The sequence below is a fragment of the Notamacropus eugenii genome, chromosome 3 (assembly GCF_028372415.1).
Source record: "Notamacropus eugenii isolate mMacEug1 chromosome 3, mMacEug1.pri_v2, whole genome shotgun sequence".
Taxonomy (NCBI): Eukaryota; Metazoa; Chordata; class Mammalia; order Diprotodontia; family Macropodidae; genus Notamacropus; species Notamacropus eugenii.
Genome location: NC_092874.1, coordinates 459,633,204 through 459,651,908, shown reverse-complemented (window position 1 = coordinate 459,651,908; position 18,705 = coordinate 459,633,204). Strand labels below are relative to the sequence as shown.

At 40.9% G+C, this 18,705-nt stretch overlaps 1 protein-coding gene across 4 annotated transcripts in view; it reads right to left on the bottom strand.

Annotated features, from left to right (window-relative positions):
- Nucleotides 1-18,705, bottom strand: part of ADAMTS9 (ADAM metallopeptidase with thrombospondin type 1 motif 9) — a 197,033-nt gene that overhangs the window by 132,458 nt on the left and 45,870 nt on the right. For all 4 annotated transcript variants that reach the window (XM_072598761.1, XM_072598760.1, XM_072598762.1 and 1 more), the window contains 4 exons: nt 13,814-13,960; nt 12,195-12,336; nt 9,348-9,455; nt 2,040-2,185 (listed from right to left, as the gene is read on the bottom strand). In XM_072598761.1, coding sequence (XP_072454862.1) covers nt 2,040-2,185; nt 9,348-9,455; nt 12,195-12,336; nt 13,814-13,960 — 543 coding nt within the window. The remainder of the gene's footprint in view (nt 1-2,039; nt 2,186-9,347; nt 9,456-12,194; nt 12,337-13,813; nt 13,961-18,705) is intronic.

Here is an 18,705-nt window from a genome sequence, read left to right as displayed (position 1 = left end):
TCTAAAACTTTAATCATAGCACCGTAAGGGGCAAAATACTAATTAAGCACCTACCATATAGCCAGTGTTAGATGGTGTTTGTAGGGTGGCAAGCACTTAGTATCTGATGAAAATAGATTTCTATGTAAGGATCAAATGAGACTATACATATATATATATACATCGACATATCATGCACATGTGTGTGTGTATATGTGGGTATATATACACACACATTTTATATATACACATAAATGGTATTCTGTAAACTTTAAAACAAAATATGGATATTCATAATCACAATAATGTATATATACATATATACGTACATACACAGACACACAGCATTTGGTAAACCTTAAAACAAAATATGAATATTCACTATCATAATAATAGTTATTATATAAGACTGAAACAATTTAAAATCTTGAAAAATATCTGGACCATCTAGTCGTTTAGGGGATATTACTCATCTCCCAGTAAGACAATAAATTATTATTATTAAACACTAATTAAGTGCCTACTGTATGTCAGGCACTGTGATGAATACTGGGGTACAACCCAATTCAACAACTATTTAAAGGCCTGCTATGTGCAGTGCCCGATGGTCAGTGACAGAGGGTACAAATGTAAAGATGAGACATTTCTTGGCTTCAAAGAGCATACGTTTTACTACTCCTTGAGCCCAGAAAAAAACTGGACTCACCAGTCACCTGCACTTTGGAGTGACTATTGCTCTCTGGACACCCCTTATCCCCAAACAGTGCATGGTCTACAAAGCTGATTGACCCCAGATTGGTTCACAAATCTTCCATCCAATTGAAAACTGAACATCCTCCCTCCTCCATGAAGCCTTCTCATATTCTTTCCTGCCACAGGGACATGTTCAGCCATTTAAATTAATTAAGCACATTGATCCTTTATTACACAGCCTGGGACCTACTCCCACAAGACACGGTCTCATTCACTAGCTGTTTTACAGAGAGTCTCATATTCTGATTATAGTCTGGAAGACCTAGCTCTGAATTTTATTTCTGGTACATATTTCTTAGACAAGCACCTCCGAACCTTAGTTTCCTCATCTGGAAAATGGAAATAAAAATATTTCTAATACTTAACTTACAGGGTTGTCATGAGATTTTAAAGATGAAATATAAAAGTATTCTGCAAACTTTTATGTACTGTGGAAATATCGGCTATTATTTGCACAAGCCCATATTTATACATATATCTGTGTATGTATACATATGTACAATATATATGTGTGTATATGCATATATTTGTATTAAATGTGTGTATATGTGTGTATATGTCATATATGTGTATATATCTGAGTATACACGCACACACATATATACACATATGTATGTATATAAATGCCCACCCTAGTGGCACCCAAGTACAGCATTTGACAGAGAGGGGCTTGAGAAACACCAGCTGACTTCATTTGACCACATTAAGGCTGAATGCGTGGGGTTTCATATGTCAGCTGAACAGTGGCTGGACATCATTTATTCAAGTTCTGACACTCACTAGCTGTGTGACTTCATGCAAGTAACTTACCCTCTCTGGGTCTCAATTCTGTCACAAATAAAATGAGAAGGGTAGACTAAGGAGAACCTCCTTTTATAAATGAGGAAAACTGGATGTCTGAGGAGGCTTAGTGATTTGTCCAAAGCTGCATAGATGGCAAGCATCAGACAAAAGGATTGAACCTGTTTCCTCCAGATCTCTTTCCCAATTCTGACAGTCTGTGATTAAATGATACTTCCATTAATAGGAAATTAGAAAGGCCTGGGTTTGAATCCTACTTCCATCACTTAATGGCTATTACCTTGGGCAAATCACTTGAATTTCTCTGAGGCTCAGTTTTCTCACCTGGAAAATGGGGGTAATAATTATATCCAAAGTGCCTTCCTCCCAGGGCAGGTATGAGGATCCCAAAAGAGCACTTTGCAAAGTTATAACACTAAGCTGTCAGCCGTTACCCAGCTGATTCAGTCAGCACCAGATTCTTTTTACCATCCACTTTAGACAGAAGGAAAGGTGACAGTATTTACTCAGGTCTGTTGCATTCTCGAGTGGCTGTTTTGATGCCGCCACCACAGGTCCTTGAGCAGGTCCCAAAGTGACTCCAATTCCCCCATGATCCATCTGTCCGAGGTCCCTCCAGTTCTTTGGGAACACAAAATCCATGCCTGCAATGCTGTGGTCAACAAAGGAGACCTCAGTGAGTTTTTCCGCACTGGTGGCAATATTGAACAAACATATCTTTTTTTAAAATTCCACCACCCCTCACCTTCAACTCATAGGTTTTTTCTGATTTGGCTTATGTACCTCTCAGGGCTAAAGAGCTGGGTTTTTAACCATGTACTTCTGAGCTTGGACAGCGAGCTGCTTGATCACGTCATACTCTCCCCTGCCCCCAAATAATATAAGCATCAGTCAGTTAACAAGCATTTATTAAATGTTTACTAATGTACCAAGCATTATACTAAACGCTGAGGATACGGAGAAAGGCAAACTCATGATCTCTGCTTTCAAGAAGCTCATGTTGTGATGAGGTGGAAAACACACAAATAACCATTGACATTCTATATATTACACATATACACAGTGTAAATGAATGGCAATGACAGATTGAACAAGATGCATGAAGCATCTACTCTGTGCCAAGCAGAGAGGTCACGTAGACAAATGACAGAAAATCAGCTTTGTGCAAGGACAGACTTAGGTTCATCTTCCAACTTTGACACATGCTGGCCACATGACCCTGAGCCAATCATGTAACCCCTGAGTGTTCCAGCCAACTTTCTGCCTATTTCTCTCTAACTGAGCAGGTATAGATTTGGATCCTGAAATTCCCTTAATAGGAACTGTCTACTTCAGTGAAATTTAAGCCTGATTTGCCTCCCCCAAAAATGCCGAGCATAAAAAGAGATAAAAACTGAAAGATCCTTGCCCACAAGGATGGTATATTCTACCGGTGGGATCCAAAATATCAATCTACAAGATGCCTTTTCCACATTACACATTTATAAGTGGTGATTGGATTGGATTATATGACACACATAAATGCATAACTAGTCTGGCAGAAATGGACAGCCCTTGGGCGGTTCTCCCTCAGTTGGCAGTCTTACAATCAATGGTTTCACTAAATGGATGAATCCAGAGTAGCATACAGCATTCTACAGAGCAGGAATAGGTTACCTATTTATTGACTGGGTTTATGGATACTCTTTCCATTGGCTAATGTCTAGAGTTAATGTGAGAAAGAAGGAATACCACACTTGCATTTTATTCAGCCTCAGATAATAAAAGACCCAATCTTCCTTAGAGCCGTAATCCACCTTGACTGCCCTTCCTACCCTGTAAAAGCCCAGCTCTAATTCCCATAAACTAACTCCCCAGTGTCATCCCGGACGAGACATCTTTAAAGCCAACATTTCAGTTTGGGAAAAGCCCACATTTTACTGCTTCTTTGTGAGTGATTTCCAGTTGGGGGTGGGGAGGGCATTTTCACTTTGAAGGGTTAGAACAGGAAGAAGAGTCCTGATGTTTTTAAAACTCCACAGCAGGAGAAGGGGGGTAAAGGAGCTGATTTCAACCCTCTCTCATTGTTAAGGAGTGAAGGCCCTGACAGACTCTGGAGGTCACAGGAGGAAGTCTACAAAAGGAGAGTGGCAGCCCCAGCAGCAGGAGGTTCTCCCCCGCTGGGGCTCAGATCGATGAAGTAGAGCTGGTGGCGGGCGGGCAGGCAGCTTCAGGAAAACTCCTCATCTCATTTCCCCATTAGAGGTTCCATGCTGCAGAGGAGGCAGCAGGAGTAATGGAAGGTCAGGGGTTTAGAGGAACGTGAAAAGTTGGACGAAATAAGAACACAGCAAGGGGATAAAAGGGAAAGGGAGAAAATAGGAGGCAGGTGAAATGCTCAAGCCAATTCTTTGATTTTTTTTAAATAAGGTTAAGTATTGAAAGAGTGTATTTAAATGTTTTCAATTCTCCGGAGTGTACTCCTGTACAAAGCTGACACTTAATTACTTTCTGTCCATATCCAGATATTTGGGCACTGGGCTTAAGATTACTGCATGAGGCTTCAGATACTTTGAAACTAAAGTGATGGCAGCTAGTAGTGTAGTATATAAAACATCAGACCTTACGTGAGGAAGACCTGAGTTCAAGTCCTAATCCTGATACTTGATAGCTGTAGGACCCTGACAAATCATTTAATCTCAGTCTCAGTTTCCTAAACTGTAAAATGAGGATGATAATAATGATAATGAGGAAAATAATGATAATAGTGTCTCATAAGTTTGTGATAAAGGTCAAACAGGATACCAGAGGTAAAGTGTTGTGTGAATCATCAAGTGCTACACAAATGTTGGCCATTGTTGTTTTATTATTAGTACGGGCTACCTGACATCGTTATCCATACTGTAGAATTCTGGATCCAGAGACAAAGGCCATATCATGAGCTCTACCCTACCCAACCAATGTGAACCCTAAACAAAAGAGCTTAGAAACACTGTTGTCAATGAATCAGAACCAAATCAATGTCACAGAAACATGATGATACCATGCCAATGTCATCCAATCACTCGTTTAGGACAATATTATGGGAACAAACTGCCATCTGTAACAAGATTTCTCCCCAAATTGGGTTTTGGCAGAATTTCTTCATAATTGTACGTGGTAAATATCTGTGTTTTATATTACTGACTTTGTCTGAACATTTCTGTAGTAATAATCAAAATTATAGATAAAGCTAGCATTTAAATAGTTTTTTTACGTTTTGCAAAGGACTTTATGTAGGTTAATTCAACTGATCCTTGCAAATGCCCTGTGAGATGAGTACTATTATCATTCCCATTTTACAGATGAAGAAACTGAAGCAGCGAGCAGCTAAGAGACCTGCCCAGGACCACATAGCATCCATGATAAGATGCAAACTCAAGCCTTCCGATCACAAAACCTGCATTCTCTCCACTGTGCCAAATTTGTTAATATGAGAAACCATGGAGATCAAAATAACTATGATTCCATCTATGAGCAAAAACTAGAACCTGAAGGAAAACCAAAGAAGCTGGTTACTTAAGATCTAAGGCCAACGGCGGGCATCCACATGTTGTTCCTGAATGTTCGAAGCTATGCATGAACTACTTGTTACTGAACATTCTCTCGGGTAATAAGAAAGATCCCCTGAGACCATGGGTTTTTCTCATCCTTCTGCCTACTCATATGCGCATCTTCTTAATGTTTTTTTCTTAGGATTTATAGGACCACTGAGTGTAGGCTTGAAGAGATTCAGAAGAGTTAGGTAAGTGCCTGAGGTTACAAAGACTGGGTTTACACAGGAAATGGAGGATGTTCTGCCAAAACATGCCAATGAAACCAACTTTTACTAGGCATATTAGACAAACGATAATTGCCTAGTGGGTTAGCCATTACATCATTCCGAAGTATTAAGGCTATTTGGGGAAGGTGGAGCCAAAAAAAGTGGTTTGCCCTTCCTAAAACTGTCCAAAGCTATTTAAATGAGATTTCCCATAAATAGTTCATTTTCAAAAAAGTTAGACAAGGGGGACTGGAAGGTCAATTTTTCCCCTGAGTAGAATTAGAACAAAGAAGGTACAAACCTCCAAAGACCAACAGGGTTAAAATAAAAAATGTTAATGGACTTAACAAGAGAATGGGGAAAATAAAGAGAGACATTCTGTGAGTCATTCATTAAAATAACATCATGTCAGCAGACTGGGATAGATTATTGCTGAGGGTGCATGGCAGAAAGAGGAGAAACAAAATTAACCCCAAGGCAAGGGGGATCCGAATCTGCTGGCACAAAGAAAAATGCCTTATGTTTTTACTGCCAGTATGATCAAAATAAAAACAAAAAACATACACACACAAGTTATCTGCCAACATACCCGCCATCACTGGCATCTGTAAATTATATAAATACAAGCCAGAGGACATACACACACACACACACACACACACACATCTTTAACAAGGCATTTAAAAGCTGGATGTTTTCCTTCATGTATGACATTCAAAATGTACCCTGACTTCCCTCTTCCTTAAGCAGCCTTGGGCCCCTGCTTTGGCAGGCCCCCTTTTGTGAACTGACAGCTGACAGAAAGGGTGTCCAGCAGTTACTGCTCACTGGAGTGATGTTCTTATCTCTGGGGCTTCTTCACTGTGTCTGGGCTGGGCCTTCCTGATCCCAGCCTGTGGATATTTCTCAACATTGAGGGAAGCCACAATTCCCAAGGAAATGAGGCTGGGGATAAACCACAGAGCCTTGGAGCTTTATCACAAATACTTCTCTTACAAAGATAGCCTCATAAAAGATAGCGCTGTGGATCTGCTGGCAGCTCCATTATACACAGACTTCAAAAACCCACACACGGCAAAGACAATTGTTCATTAGATCCTTTCAGGGCTGGCACCAGTGTTCTTGAGACAACCAGGTATTCTCTTGTGCTCTGAAAAGGTTAAGTGTAATAAGCAGAATTCCTTTTCTTTCATAATTCACCCCAATCATCCTTATTGCTCAAGGAAATGCTGTTAAATGTTCCTAATGAAGTAATTGAACGTTTCATTTTAGGTGCCATTGTGTACCTGCTATACTCCTCTGCTAACAACCTATGCTAGGGATGGAAAGACATGAGTGAGTGCACATAGTAGGTTCATAAAAGTCACATCAAAGCACGAAACCAAGGAATATAAGCTCCTTGATGGCAGAGACAGGGACTTTTTGTCTTTGTATCCCTAGCACCTAGCAATATCTAGATCACTAACACTTAATAGATACTTGCTGAGTAATTGGTTAAGTAGAAGAACTTTTTTTTTTTTTAGTGAGGCAATTAGGGTTAAGTGACTTACCCACAGGTCACACAGCACTGAAGTGTTAAGGTTGGATTTGAACTCAGATCATACTGACTCCAGGGCCTGTGTTCTATCCACTGCGCCACCTAACTGCCTTTACAAACACTCATTTCTGACATTGGAATGACACCTCCTACATGAAAACTTTTAAGATCCCCCCAGCCACTAGTTGTACCCACACCCACTGACCTTGCATATGTTTGTATGTTCTAGTATATATGTGTATATATATATGTATACATATTTACGGGGGCAGCTAGTTGGTGCAGTAGATAGAGTGCTGGACCTGTAGTCAGGAAGACTTATCTTCTTGAGTTCAAATCTGACCTCAGAAGCTTACTAGCTGTGTGACCCCGGGCAAGTCACTTAACCCTGTTTGCCACAGTTTCCTCACCTGTCAAATGTGCTGGAAAAAGAAATGGCAAATCACTCTAGTATCTCTACCAAGAAAACCCCAAATAGGATCACAAGGAGTCTGACATGACTGAAAACAACTTAACAACAACTTTTGCACAGGACATGTGGTGTGTCTGATGGGTACTTCTGCACTTTGAGATGATGGCTTCCTTCAAGGTTGAACTGGATCCAGCTGGCTCAGGAGGGGAAAGTGAGGCTGGTGACCTTGCACAGCCCTCCCTCACTCAAAACAAAGTCAAGTGCAAGTTATGTCATCATGTCTCTGATGACATGGTCTTCTTCAGAAATGAAGGATGAATGTAGACAGATAGACCTGAAGCCATGTCCTGTGTCCCATGAGATCTCTCTCTTGACCCCACCCCCCTACCCCAAGTTGGTAGTGTCCTCTCACTTCTCAAATTATTTTAAAATTATATATATATATATATGTATATATATATTCCTACATGAACATATGTACACACATATATGCTGGACACTTACTGAAACATAGTAGAGAGGGTGTTGGGCATGAGGCAAGGATATACCTACCATTTACAAATCATAAAGAAATTGCAGTCTCTATTGGTGGAGAGAATTGTCCATGCTGGGAAAATCCCCAACTCTTTCACATACCTTGCGCATCCCCTACCCCCAGTAAAATGTAATCTCCTTGAAATCCCCAGCAGCTAGCACAGTTATTAGTACATAGTAGGCTTACTTAATAAATTCTGGTCGAAGAGAGGTAAAGCCAGAACTTGGAGTGAGGTGAGCAACGTATCTGGTACAGAGGCTCAAATAACACTATTTCCCACTCCATCTCCATGGCACCATATACTTTTCAAAGCACCTCACACCATTTATTCTCACAGCCTTGGGGAATAGATGTACAGCAGACACCACTGTCTTCATGTGGCAGCAAAGAAAACTAAGCCACAGGAAGACGAAATAGCTAAAGTGAGGTCCCTAAAGGCAGTTACTAGAGGGTCTAAGCAGAGTCAGAATGAGAACACTTCCTTAAAGCCAACCTCACTAGGTCATGCTTACCAACCTCCCATTAAATGAAGGAAGGCTGGTAACTAGACAGGAGCATAGATTTAGAACGGGCAGAGACCTGAAAAGTCATGTGGTCCAACCCCCTCCCTTTGCCAGAGGAAGAAACTGAAGACAAGAGAATGGGCCCAAGATCACATGGGTAATAAGTAATAGCAGGGCCAGAATTTGAACACCCAGGTCCTGACTTCAAATCCAGCACCTTTTCCACTGTACCCAAGGGGGCAAAAAGAAGATCAAACCCTAAGAAGGGCAAGTGAGGTGGAAGAAAGGGAATATGTAATGGGGATGGGGCCAGGAGAGAGATGATCCAAGGACAGATACGCAACAGATGTTAGTACAACAATGACAGTATATAATATATAACATATTGTATATTTCATATGCATTCCCATCACCAAACCTACTCAAATATTTATCAGTGGATGAGTGATTCCTGCTTTCCTTTGCTGCTTCATCCCCTACTTGTTTTGTACTTATTTTCTATACGTTTTTATTGTCTGTTCCTCACCCCAGTCTATCTTCAGTAGAAGGTACATTCTGTGAGTGAGTGTAGGACAACCCTCCCATCTAGCACGATGCCTGGCACACAGCAGACACAATAAATGCTCGTAGTTTGCTTGAATTCAGTGATATTGATTGATATTTACCATATTAGAAAGTAAAATAAATTAGTATTATCATGAAATTAATTTTGACCTTGTGGACCTCCTCAAAAAGATCTCTGGATCATACTTTGAGAGCTGCTGATCTATGGAAATGGAACCCTCTTCCAACCCTGGTCAGTAGTAGAAAGATTTGGATTGTGACAGGTAAGAACATTCTCCTAAAACATCTTTTCCTTAAAAAAAGAAAAAGAGCCTGCTTAGTGTTTGAGAGCTCTGAAAAGATATTTACTATGAAGCCAGACTTCAAAAAGTGACCAAAAACAGCCATTTTCCACAGAGAGGTGGCCCCCATTTCTTTTTGCCTTAAATGATGCCAGCCCTTCAAGTTGTAACAGAAAACTCCAGCCCCTGGGGTCCTCCTACCTTTCCAGGTTCACACTCGGTCCCATCGGCCCAAGGAGTGTGCTGGGTCCTGCAGCCTTTGTGAGCACCGTCGATATTAATGCACCAGAGTCGCCTGCATTGCATCTGCTTCAAGTGGGAGAAGAAAGACTTGAAGATTTGGAGTAAAGGTTTACTCATGTAACAACCGTAACACCCTCCCCAGCCCTGGCTCTGCCTAGTGGCTCCGCTCTCATCCTTCCTTCCCACCTCTTCCTCTCAGTTATTCAGGTTTTTCCCTCATCACACAGCAACTACACCAATAAAAGACTCTGTGTTCATTTTGTTGGTGTATCGTGTACTGGATATCATATATGTATTGTACATATACATTGTCTGTGTACGCACTATATCCTCTGGTACACAGGCAACTCTATGAGGGCTTTTAAATCCCTATGGCTTAGTAGAGGGTCTGGCATACATCATACACTTAATAAATGCTTGCTAAATTGAATGGGATGGAATGGACACTCTGTTGACACAAAAATATAAATGTAGGAAAGGATGAATGCCAGCAAAGAGAGCCATGGGCTCTAGTACAAAGGGACTGAAGATCCGAAGCCAGGTGGTGCCTCATTCAGCCCTATTTTATAGATAAGGAGCGAGAGCCAAGGAAGCTAGCAGATTTGTCCAAGGTCACAGGGGTGGCAAGTGTCCAAAGAAGGACCTGAACCCAGCTCCTCAAAATAGTCAGTTATTTTTTTTCCACTGCAGGAACAGATCCTTCCTCATAACATGTTTGCCACTCCCCATCAACTGTCAGGTTTTGGAGGGAATGGGGCAAAAAAGGAAGGCTAGAAGAGAGCAGAACTTAAAGAAAGGGAAGGGAAGCAAACAGGAGTGCAGAACAGGAGACAAAGGTAGATCAGTGATGCCTAGCAATCTATACTGATTCAGGGGTGGAAAAGTGGAAAATGAATGTAGGAAGTCACTAGGAGGGTTACCACTAATGCTCTCAACACTGCCACTATCACCCTCTGCACCCTTTTACACAACAAACTCACTGTCAGTGGAAGTTCCCTGGTCTAATTCCTAACATCCACCAGTCCACCGGTCCACAAGGACACACAGGGCATGCTAGATGATGCAAACACAAGTGATGGTGGCTCCTGGTCTTGGCCAAGGAGACAAAATAGGACTAAAGAATGAAATCACCAGCACTTCTATAGCAAGGGATCTTAACCAGGCCTATAAGCCTTTATTTTTAAAAATATGTATATTTTAATAACTGTATTTTAATATAATTTGGTTGCTTTTCAATCCTACATATTTTATTTTAAAATGATTCTAAGAAAGAGTCCCTAGGTTTCACCAAAGTGGTAAAGGGCATCACAACACACAAAAAACATTAAGAATCCCTGCTCTAGAGTAGCTCCCTTTAAGACAGGCTTCTCCAATGGGTCAACGCGGATGGAGGAATGATCTTGAAGACTGAGGAGGTCAGTCTCCCATCTGGCTGCTCCCACCTTCCCCTCTCCTCTTCACTACAATAATTTGGACCAGTCTTATCAATTGCAGGCATCTTTAGCTTCCTATTGCCTCAGGGGAAAAAGACAAAGCCCTCAGTTTGGCATTTATAGCCCTTCAGGGTCTGGCTCCAGTTGACCTGTATAGATTAACATTATCCAATTTCCCCCTTCACACACAACCTGTTAGAGCCAGACTGTGATACAAGCATTTTCAGAACTCAGCATTCTCACTCATCATAGTGCACCAGGAATAGCATGCTTGTCTAATTTACAGATGACACAAAGCTGGGAGGGATAGCTTACACACTGTCAGTCAACAAACTTTTATTAAGCACCTACTATGTGCAAGCCACTGTGCTAAGTGCTGGGGATACAAAGAGAGGCCCAAAACAACAAAAAAAATTATCCCTGCTTTCTAGGAGCTAATTGGATAAAAGAATCAGGCCCTCGAAAGACCTTGACAATCTAGACCTGATCTTAGATCAAAAAAGCCTGGAGCCTTTTTGTATTCATATGAAACGTCCTGCAAAGGGCTTCCAAGAACAGGAGGTGAACGCCTTGCTGTACTCCGACTTCTTCAGATGAGGTCTGGGTTCATTCTAGACACCACATTTTAGGACAGACATTAATAGGACTGAGAATATCCAGAGGAGGGTAGGCAGTATGGTGACTGGCAATGGATCATTAACCATTATGTCTATTTGAGAGCCAGTTAATGGAACAGGGAGTGTTTCCTTTAGAGAAAAGTCTCAGGGCAGGGCATCATACTGCTATTTTCCAGTGAAGGACTGGTAAAATCCCTGTGGTAAAGTGATTTGGCTTGTTCTCTTTGGCCCCAGGAAATGGGAGGAGGAACACTGATGTGAAGTGGTATGTTTGGGTTTGGTACCAGTCATGACTCTCACAATGAGAGCTATCCCCAAATAGGATGAGATAATTTCTTGATTTGTGATGGTGTTTCATATGCAATACTCAGAATCTGTGCCACATAATTTTGCACTTAATCAGATGAGCTCTAACTTTACCCAATTGTTTTGTTTGTCTGTATATTTTGTTCCCTACTGGATGTTAAGCTCTATGAGGGTAGAGAGCAGGTCTTTGAAGTCTTTCATGATCTCCCACAAAGAAGTGAGCATCCAGTAGTGCTGACCACAAAGCTGCCACTCAATCAACCCTGGAGAATAGCTTGGTACCAAATTTTTCTTGAACAGGTCACAAGATATCGAGATGCCAATGTTAGCATTATTGAAGTTAACAATGTTAACAAGGCTACAAAAGGTTTATTGACTGATTCCAACATTAACAGGACAAATGAAAAATGAATTTCTGTTTGGTACCACCTTGCCAAGAGAATACCTACCATGTATGGGCACACCTGAGAACCTGGTCCAAAAATCAATTCACATTGCTTGTTCACGTTGTAAAGGAGGCCTGGGAGTTGTGGAGGCAGAGGGTAAGTCCTGGACTCGGGTTCATTAAGCAAACACTCTCCATAACCAGTGCTACGAAAAACAGAAACACAAGCTTGAGAATTCCGGATTAGAGTTGATCTACAAATAGCCACAAGTGGTGGCTGAATGATGCCACAGAACTACACAGGAGTGCGCACACCATTTATTTATTTTGGCCTCTGGGCCAAACTGGAAGACTTGATGTTTTCCACGCACAATGTTCCATCTCCAAACTCTGTCCCCCTACCCTGGCTGGAATGCTTTCCATCCTCATTTCTGCCTCCTACGATCCCTAGCGTCCTTCCTTCAAGTTTCAGTTCAAGAACCATCTCCTCCATGAAAGCCCATGCATGCATGCACACACAAACACATACACATACGTACACCCTTATAACGATCTCAGCGTCTAGTTCCTTTCCAACACAATTACTTTATGTTTTCTTATCTATGCTTATGATATTCCCTCCAAAACAAAAATGTATCCACACAGGGGCATGGCACATAGCATGTCCTGGATAAATACTTGTTGAATGTAGTGAATGAAATAATGAATGAGAATGAGAGCTAGTAAATTTGGGTGACTTGATATAATCTATATATGCATATACACATATGTAATGAATATATACATATGTCATGTACATATGTGCTTTATTAATACATATTTATATAACATCTTGTCATACATTTTATATATGTACATAATAAAAAAGATATTACCTCACATATCTCTATATATTTTTTAAGTTTATGTATAGAAATAGAGCTATACTCATGTAAAAATTTCTAGAGCCCCCTTCAGCGCTAACTGTAAAAAACAAAACAAGGACAAAATGAAACAAAAAACTTTCGTTTTTATCAAAAGCATGTAAGTATCTGTACTCAAAAAATTCACGCTAGTAAATTTGGATGAATCAGGTTTCTGTCCTGGGCTGGGGCCATGGGGATGTTCATTGTGTGACCTCAGGAAAATCACTTAACCTCTGTGCCTGAGGGAGATAACAGCCATAAATCTGGTGCAGAGGAAGACTGTGCAATGTAATTGGATCTGGCGGCAGCCTTGCAGGAAGCTTGGAAACAAAAAAGTCGCTCTGGAACCATTTTCACCAGCCCACATCATATGCATGGAGACAAACTGCCTACAGCTTCTCCTACTGATCCAAATCAGGACCCTAGGCCAATGCAAACGTTTGCTCCCTTTGGGGAAGTCAAAAACCTTTCCCTTTTCATCCCCAAACCATCCCCCACCAAGACATCACCCAACTGAGAACTGAAAGGAGAATTAGAGCTCAGCTAAAGCCTTTTATCTTCTCCTTTATCTCCTTTAGGAACCAGCCTGCTATCTCTCAGGTTCTGGACAAGCTCTCTCAGCATGGCTGCTAGAGAAGGTGGTTTCTCCCTCCAAGGAAGGAAATGAAAGAAAATCATTCAAAATCTGGGCTTGCTCCATTTCTGATCTTTCACCATCAGGCCACTCTGCGTGTGCCCTCTGCTAGTGGGCTGTAGAAAATTTCAGGACATCTCTTACTCCAAGAATTCTGTAATGTACTTCCGGCTACACTTGGACCACATCCAGGGGTTGGTGTAGACATTCAACGTTGGGGCCATGACATGCTGTGGACTTTTAACTCCTTCTTCTTTACATTTGTTGTTGTCATCATGAGGCATGTTAAATCTATGAGGCAAAATAATGAAAAGAAAGTTAACCTTCCCAGTTCACATCAGTATAAGGCCTCAATAAAGCTTCTGTCCAACTGAAAAAAATAATCCATTAAGCATTACTTATGAGAATCTGACTTAGAGAGAAAAAAATTGGTTACAGTCTGGATTATGAGAACTCCCCTTACCCCCCAAACAGATTAGTAGATCTTTAAGAGCTGCCTGGGGCATTGAGAATTTAAGTGGCTTGCTCATGGTCACACAGTCAGTATATATCAGAGGTAAGACTTGAACCCAGGTACCTAATGCCAAGTCTGGCCTCCCTTCCACACATTATGCTGACTGTCCATCACACATCATTAAAGTGGGATGGCCAAAGAGAGGTTTGTCTGTTTTGACACCTCACTCTCTATTCCTATAATTATGGAATACCCACCATAGCACCATGTTAGGCCAAGCACTGGTGAAGCAGAAATGTTCAGGCTGGTAGTGGCCATGAACCTTTCAGCAGTTGGGTCCCCAATACTCTGATCATGGCTCCTACTGAACTTGGAGGCAGGGAGGGGTCAGCTTAGAGAGGCTTGGATTTGGCATCCTAAGGTTAAGCAAGGTTTTGCTGTGAGTTATTCTGCCTCTCAGCGGATTGAATCCAAGACTTGAGATAACTTTTGTATCAAGTGACACCATCAAGGGTTTTCTCATTCCTCCCCTTATTCAGCAGGTTAACAAAACACCTCCAAGGACGGAGACGATGACCCTTATGGGAAGCAAACCTTAGTCCCTACGCAGCCTGGAAAAAAGTTCATCCAATCCAACATACATTTGTTAAAGTGTCTACTATATGCTGGGTCTTGGGGAAAACAAGCCAAAACCACCAAGACTTTATTTTCCTGCTATATGCCAGGTGCTCTGCTAGGTGTTCAAGATACAAGACAAATGAACTAGACTTTTAAAGTGACTATTATGTCCAAGAAACAGCGATATCTGAGTCAATCAAACAAGTCTCAAATATTAAGAAACAACATAATCCAACAAGTAAGCTTTTTTAAACGCCTATGAAGACAACATGTGAAATTTTTACTAAGTGCAAGGTACCCAAATAAATACGTATCAAGAACCTAAGTACAAGACATTATACTAAGTACTGTAACTTAAAAGACAATAATGAAAACCAGCCCCTGCCCTGAAGAATCTTATAGTTCTGAGAGGCAAGGCAGATCAAGAGGCTTAATTAAGAGGGAAATGAAAAAAATGATTTGATGTTTCTCAACCTAAAGAAGGGCTTACAATAACCCCATGATCCATAGACCAATTTCTTGAGTCAACTGTCCATTGGATGGGGAGCATAGAGGTTCTGCTACTTTTATTGACCCAGCAAACTTATACTTTGGGACAACTGTGTACAAGTGTCCATTAGGTACTATGGGGGATAAAAAAAAAATGAGCCAGTTGCCCATGGCTAGAGTCAGTGAATTTCTGGATAGAGTAGGGGAGAGAATCTATAACTAATGTAGTAGATGATAAAGTAGAAATAAAAAAGGGAAATAGAGCTTCTTGTTAATGTAAGTCAGGGAAGGTTTCATGGAGGGGGTGGCATTAGAGCTGTTTAAATGTGAGGAATTTTAATAGGCAGAGAACTAAGAGAAGAACATCCCAGATGGCAGGAAAACCTTAGATGAAGGCACCGAGGCAGAGGAACCTAGGACAAAATCTACTTTGCCTGGAGTGTGGGCTTCATGAAGACATGAGTACTTGGAGGAACAGGAGGTTGTTGTAGGTTTTTAATGTCATGCTAAGCAATCTGGACTTGACCAGAAGGTATTTTTTGTTTTAATACAAGCAGCTGACCTGATCAGAGTTAGGTTTTTGGAGGATTGCTCTAGGATCAATAGGTAGGATGGATTGGAAAAAGAAAACTGAGAAGGTGTGAGATCTCTTCAGGCAGCAGAAATGGAAGAGTGAAGACTCCAGGGCACTAGATTTGAACCTGGGTCCAAATATTGCTTCAGTCATGTTCTAGTTGAGTTACCCTGCGTAACAGCTTTTTCCGAACCTGAATTTTCTCCTCAGAATTTTTCTCTATAAAATGAAGTAAGTTGGACTCAGTGACCTCTGTGGTACCCACCAGCACTAAATCTATGATCTATGATAAACAAGAAACCATGCAAATGTAGAACTGACAGTATTCAGTGATTCAGGGATGTGAGAAGAAGAGGAGTCAGAGGAATCCTGTGGAGTCTCAGGGACTCACAGAATGGTGGTGACATTACTGAAAATAGGGTGGTCAGGAGGAGGGGAAAGGGGCCTACGGAGCAGCTGACATGCAGGGTTGTGGACGTGTTGGGCTCAGGTCTGTACTTAATCACAGGACCTAGCGAATGCACAGGAGGCACACTAAATGCAGACTCCATTGGGGGAATTTTCTCTCATTTACCAAGTAACAAACAAGTGAGCCAGATTGAAGTGTTCAGACCCACCTCCTACAAAAAGGTGAAAGTTGGGAGAGAAGCCCATCACCGAAAGTCACTGCCCCAAAGTACTGTTTCGTTAAACTGATTTGTCCTGGTTAAACTTAGGAGGTATTCTTTAAAAAAAAAAAAAAAAGAAAAAAGAGCTAAAATTTTATTTAGCAAATAATAAAAGGGAATCTGGGAGAAGTCTAGCAACAAACACTATAAAGTTTTGGGCTAACTATAATTCTTGCCCATTCCTTCATTTCCGAACCTGCCGACTTAGGTACATATCAAACTCCTAGAGAAACATTGGTCTATCCTTTAATGGCTGAGGAGAATGAGGCAACATGGTATAGGCTGGACCAACCTGGGTTCAAACTGTTCCTCAAATAATTACTTGCTGTTTGACTGTGAGCAAATCTTTTACGTTCTCTGGGCTTCCGTGTCCTCTGGGACTGGATAATGATCTCTAAGCTGACTTTCAGCTCTCATTCTAATCCCACAAAGTCAAACTAAGCTCTCTGACACTATCCTTTGCACCGCAACACTGATCTGATGCTGCCAGGCACTGCCTTCGTGTTATCTTCTAACAGATCACTAGAGTATGAGGTATCCTTAAAAGTTAAGATGTAGTTTTGCACATGATTGTGCCAGATTCCTGGTCATGGGCAAGTGTTGGCACAATACAGGACAAACACCCAAACCCAACTGGACTTTGCTGTCAACAAAATGTCATGGAGTCAGTTTCTCAGATTTGCCCCCCGACACCCTACCCCCTAAGGAGACCAAATCGACAAATTATTTTGGTGTCATGTAGACAGAGCCTGTATCTTCCATCAGATGCCAATGATATGGTATCAATTCTCAACTGTACAATATAGATAATACATGTAATAACAAGAGTTGTTTTTAAAGCACGATGGGGGGCACTCAGTGAAAACAATCTGATAATTATGTGCACAGGAGGGGCACTCAGACAGCATTTCACTAGTTCCCTGGTAAAGGTGATTGATCAGCTAAAAAGACCATTTTTGCCAAAATTATTTTTTTTTCTGGAGCCAACTAAGTAAAGCTAGATATTGGAGCATTGTGCAATCTCAGGACTGGAAGGAACCTTATTATAGAGGGCAGCAAACAGAGACTCCCCAAGAAAGAAAGTGACTTTACAAATGTCACAAACCAAGCTAACAACAAAGGGGAAATCAGAATCCAGGACTCTTTATTCTCTGGTCGGTGATTTTTCAATAAGTAAAAAAAACCCAAAAGAAATAGCAATAATAACAACTTGAATTTTATACCATCCTTTTTTTCTAAAGGTTATAATTTATATATTTATAATTTGAGTATTATAATTTGTTATAATTTAAGTATTCTATTTTTTCCCAATGGGGGGAGGTTCAGATCTGAGATTTCCCACATGTGAGGGCCACCTCCTGACAAGTGTAATTTATGGCCCAATGGGGACTAAGAGAGGATTAGGTGACATAACCAGGGCCACCAAGTCAGCAGAAGAACCTGGTTTAAATCTTGCCACTCATACTCACTAGGGCTGTGCAGCCACAGGCAAGTCAATTAATGCCTCTGGGTCTGTTTCTCCATCTACAAAATCTGAATAAGCATATTTCCTTCCTTCACTTGGTTATTCAAATGAGATAATGGATATGACACTTAATGGGCCATACAAATATCACAATCATCATTGTCATCACTTGTTACAGGAAGGAATCAAACCTAGATCTTTCTGACTCTACGACTGGCTTTCTATCTAACATGATGCCATGCTTCTTCTCACTAACTACCATGATTGTTCTATAATAAAAAATATATTCTACATGTATTCTTCTATATCTTGTATGTTGTAGAATACCCAGTAGATTCCATTTATATTCTATAATAGAAAATATATTATTCAATAATACACAAGCTATATCATTTCATTTTATCTCTGCAACATTCCTCTGAGATATTCACGGCAAGAATCATTCCTATTTTACAGGTGGAAAAACTGAGGAATAAATCCTGACCAAAGTCAATGAGCCTAGGAAATACTCAGATCAGAAGCCAGCCTTCTGAGTCAAAGTTCAAGACTGTTCAAAGTTGTTTCCCCCTATAGAATATAAGCTCCTTGAAGTCAGGGATTTTTTGTTTTTGTCTTTGCATCTCCAGTGCTTGCCATAAAGTGGAGTTTTCATGAAGGAATATTGACTATCAACTGATTCAAGTGCACCCACTCATTTTCCTAAATACATCTGGTAAGTTCATTACGTTATCCCCTCTCATTTTCAAAGATGAAATAAATTAGCTGAAA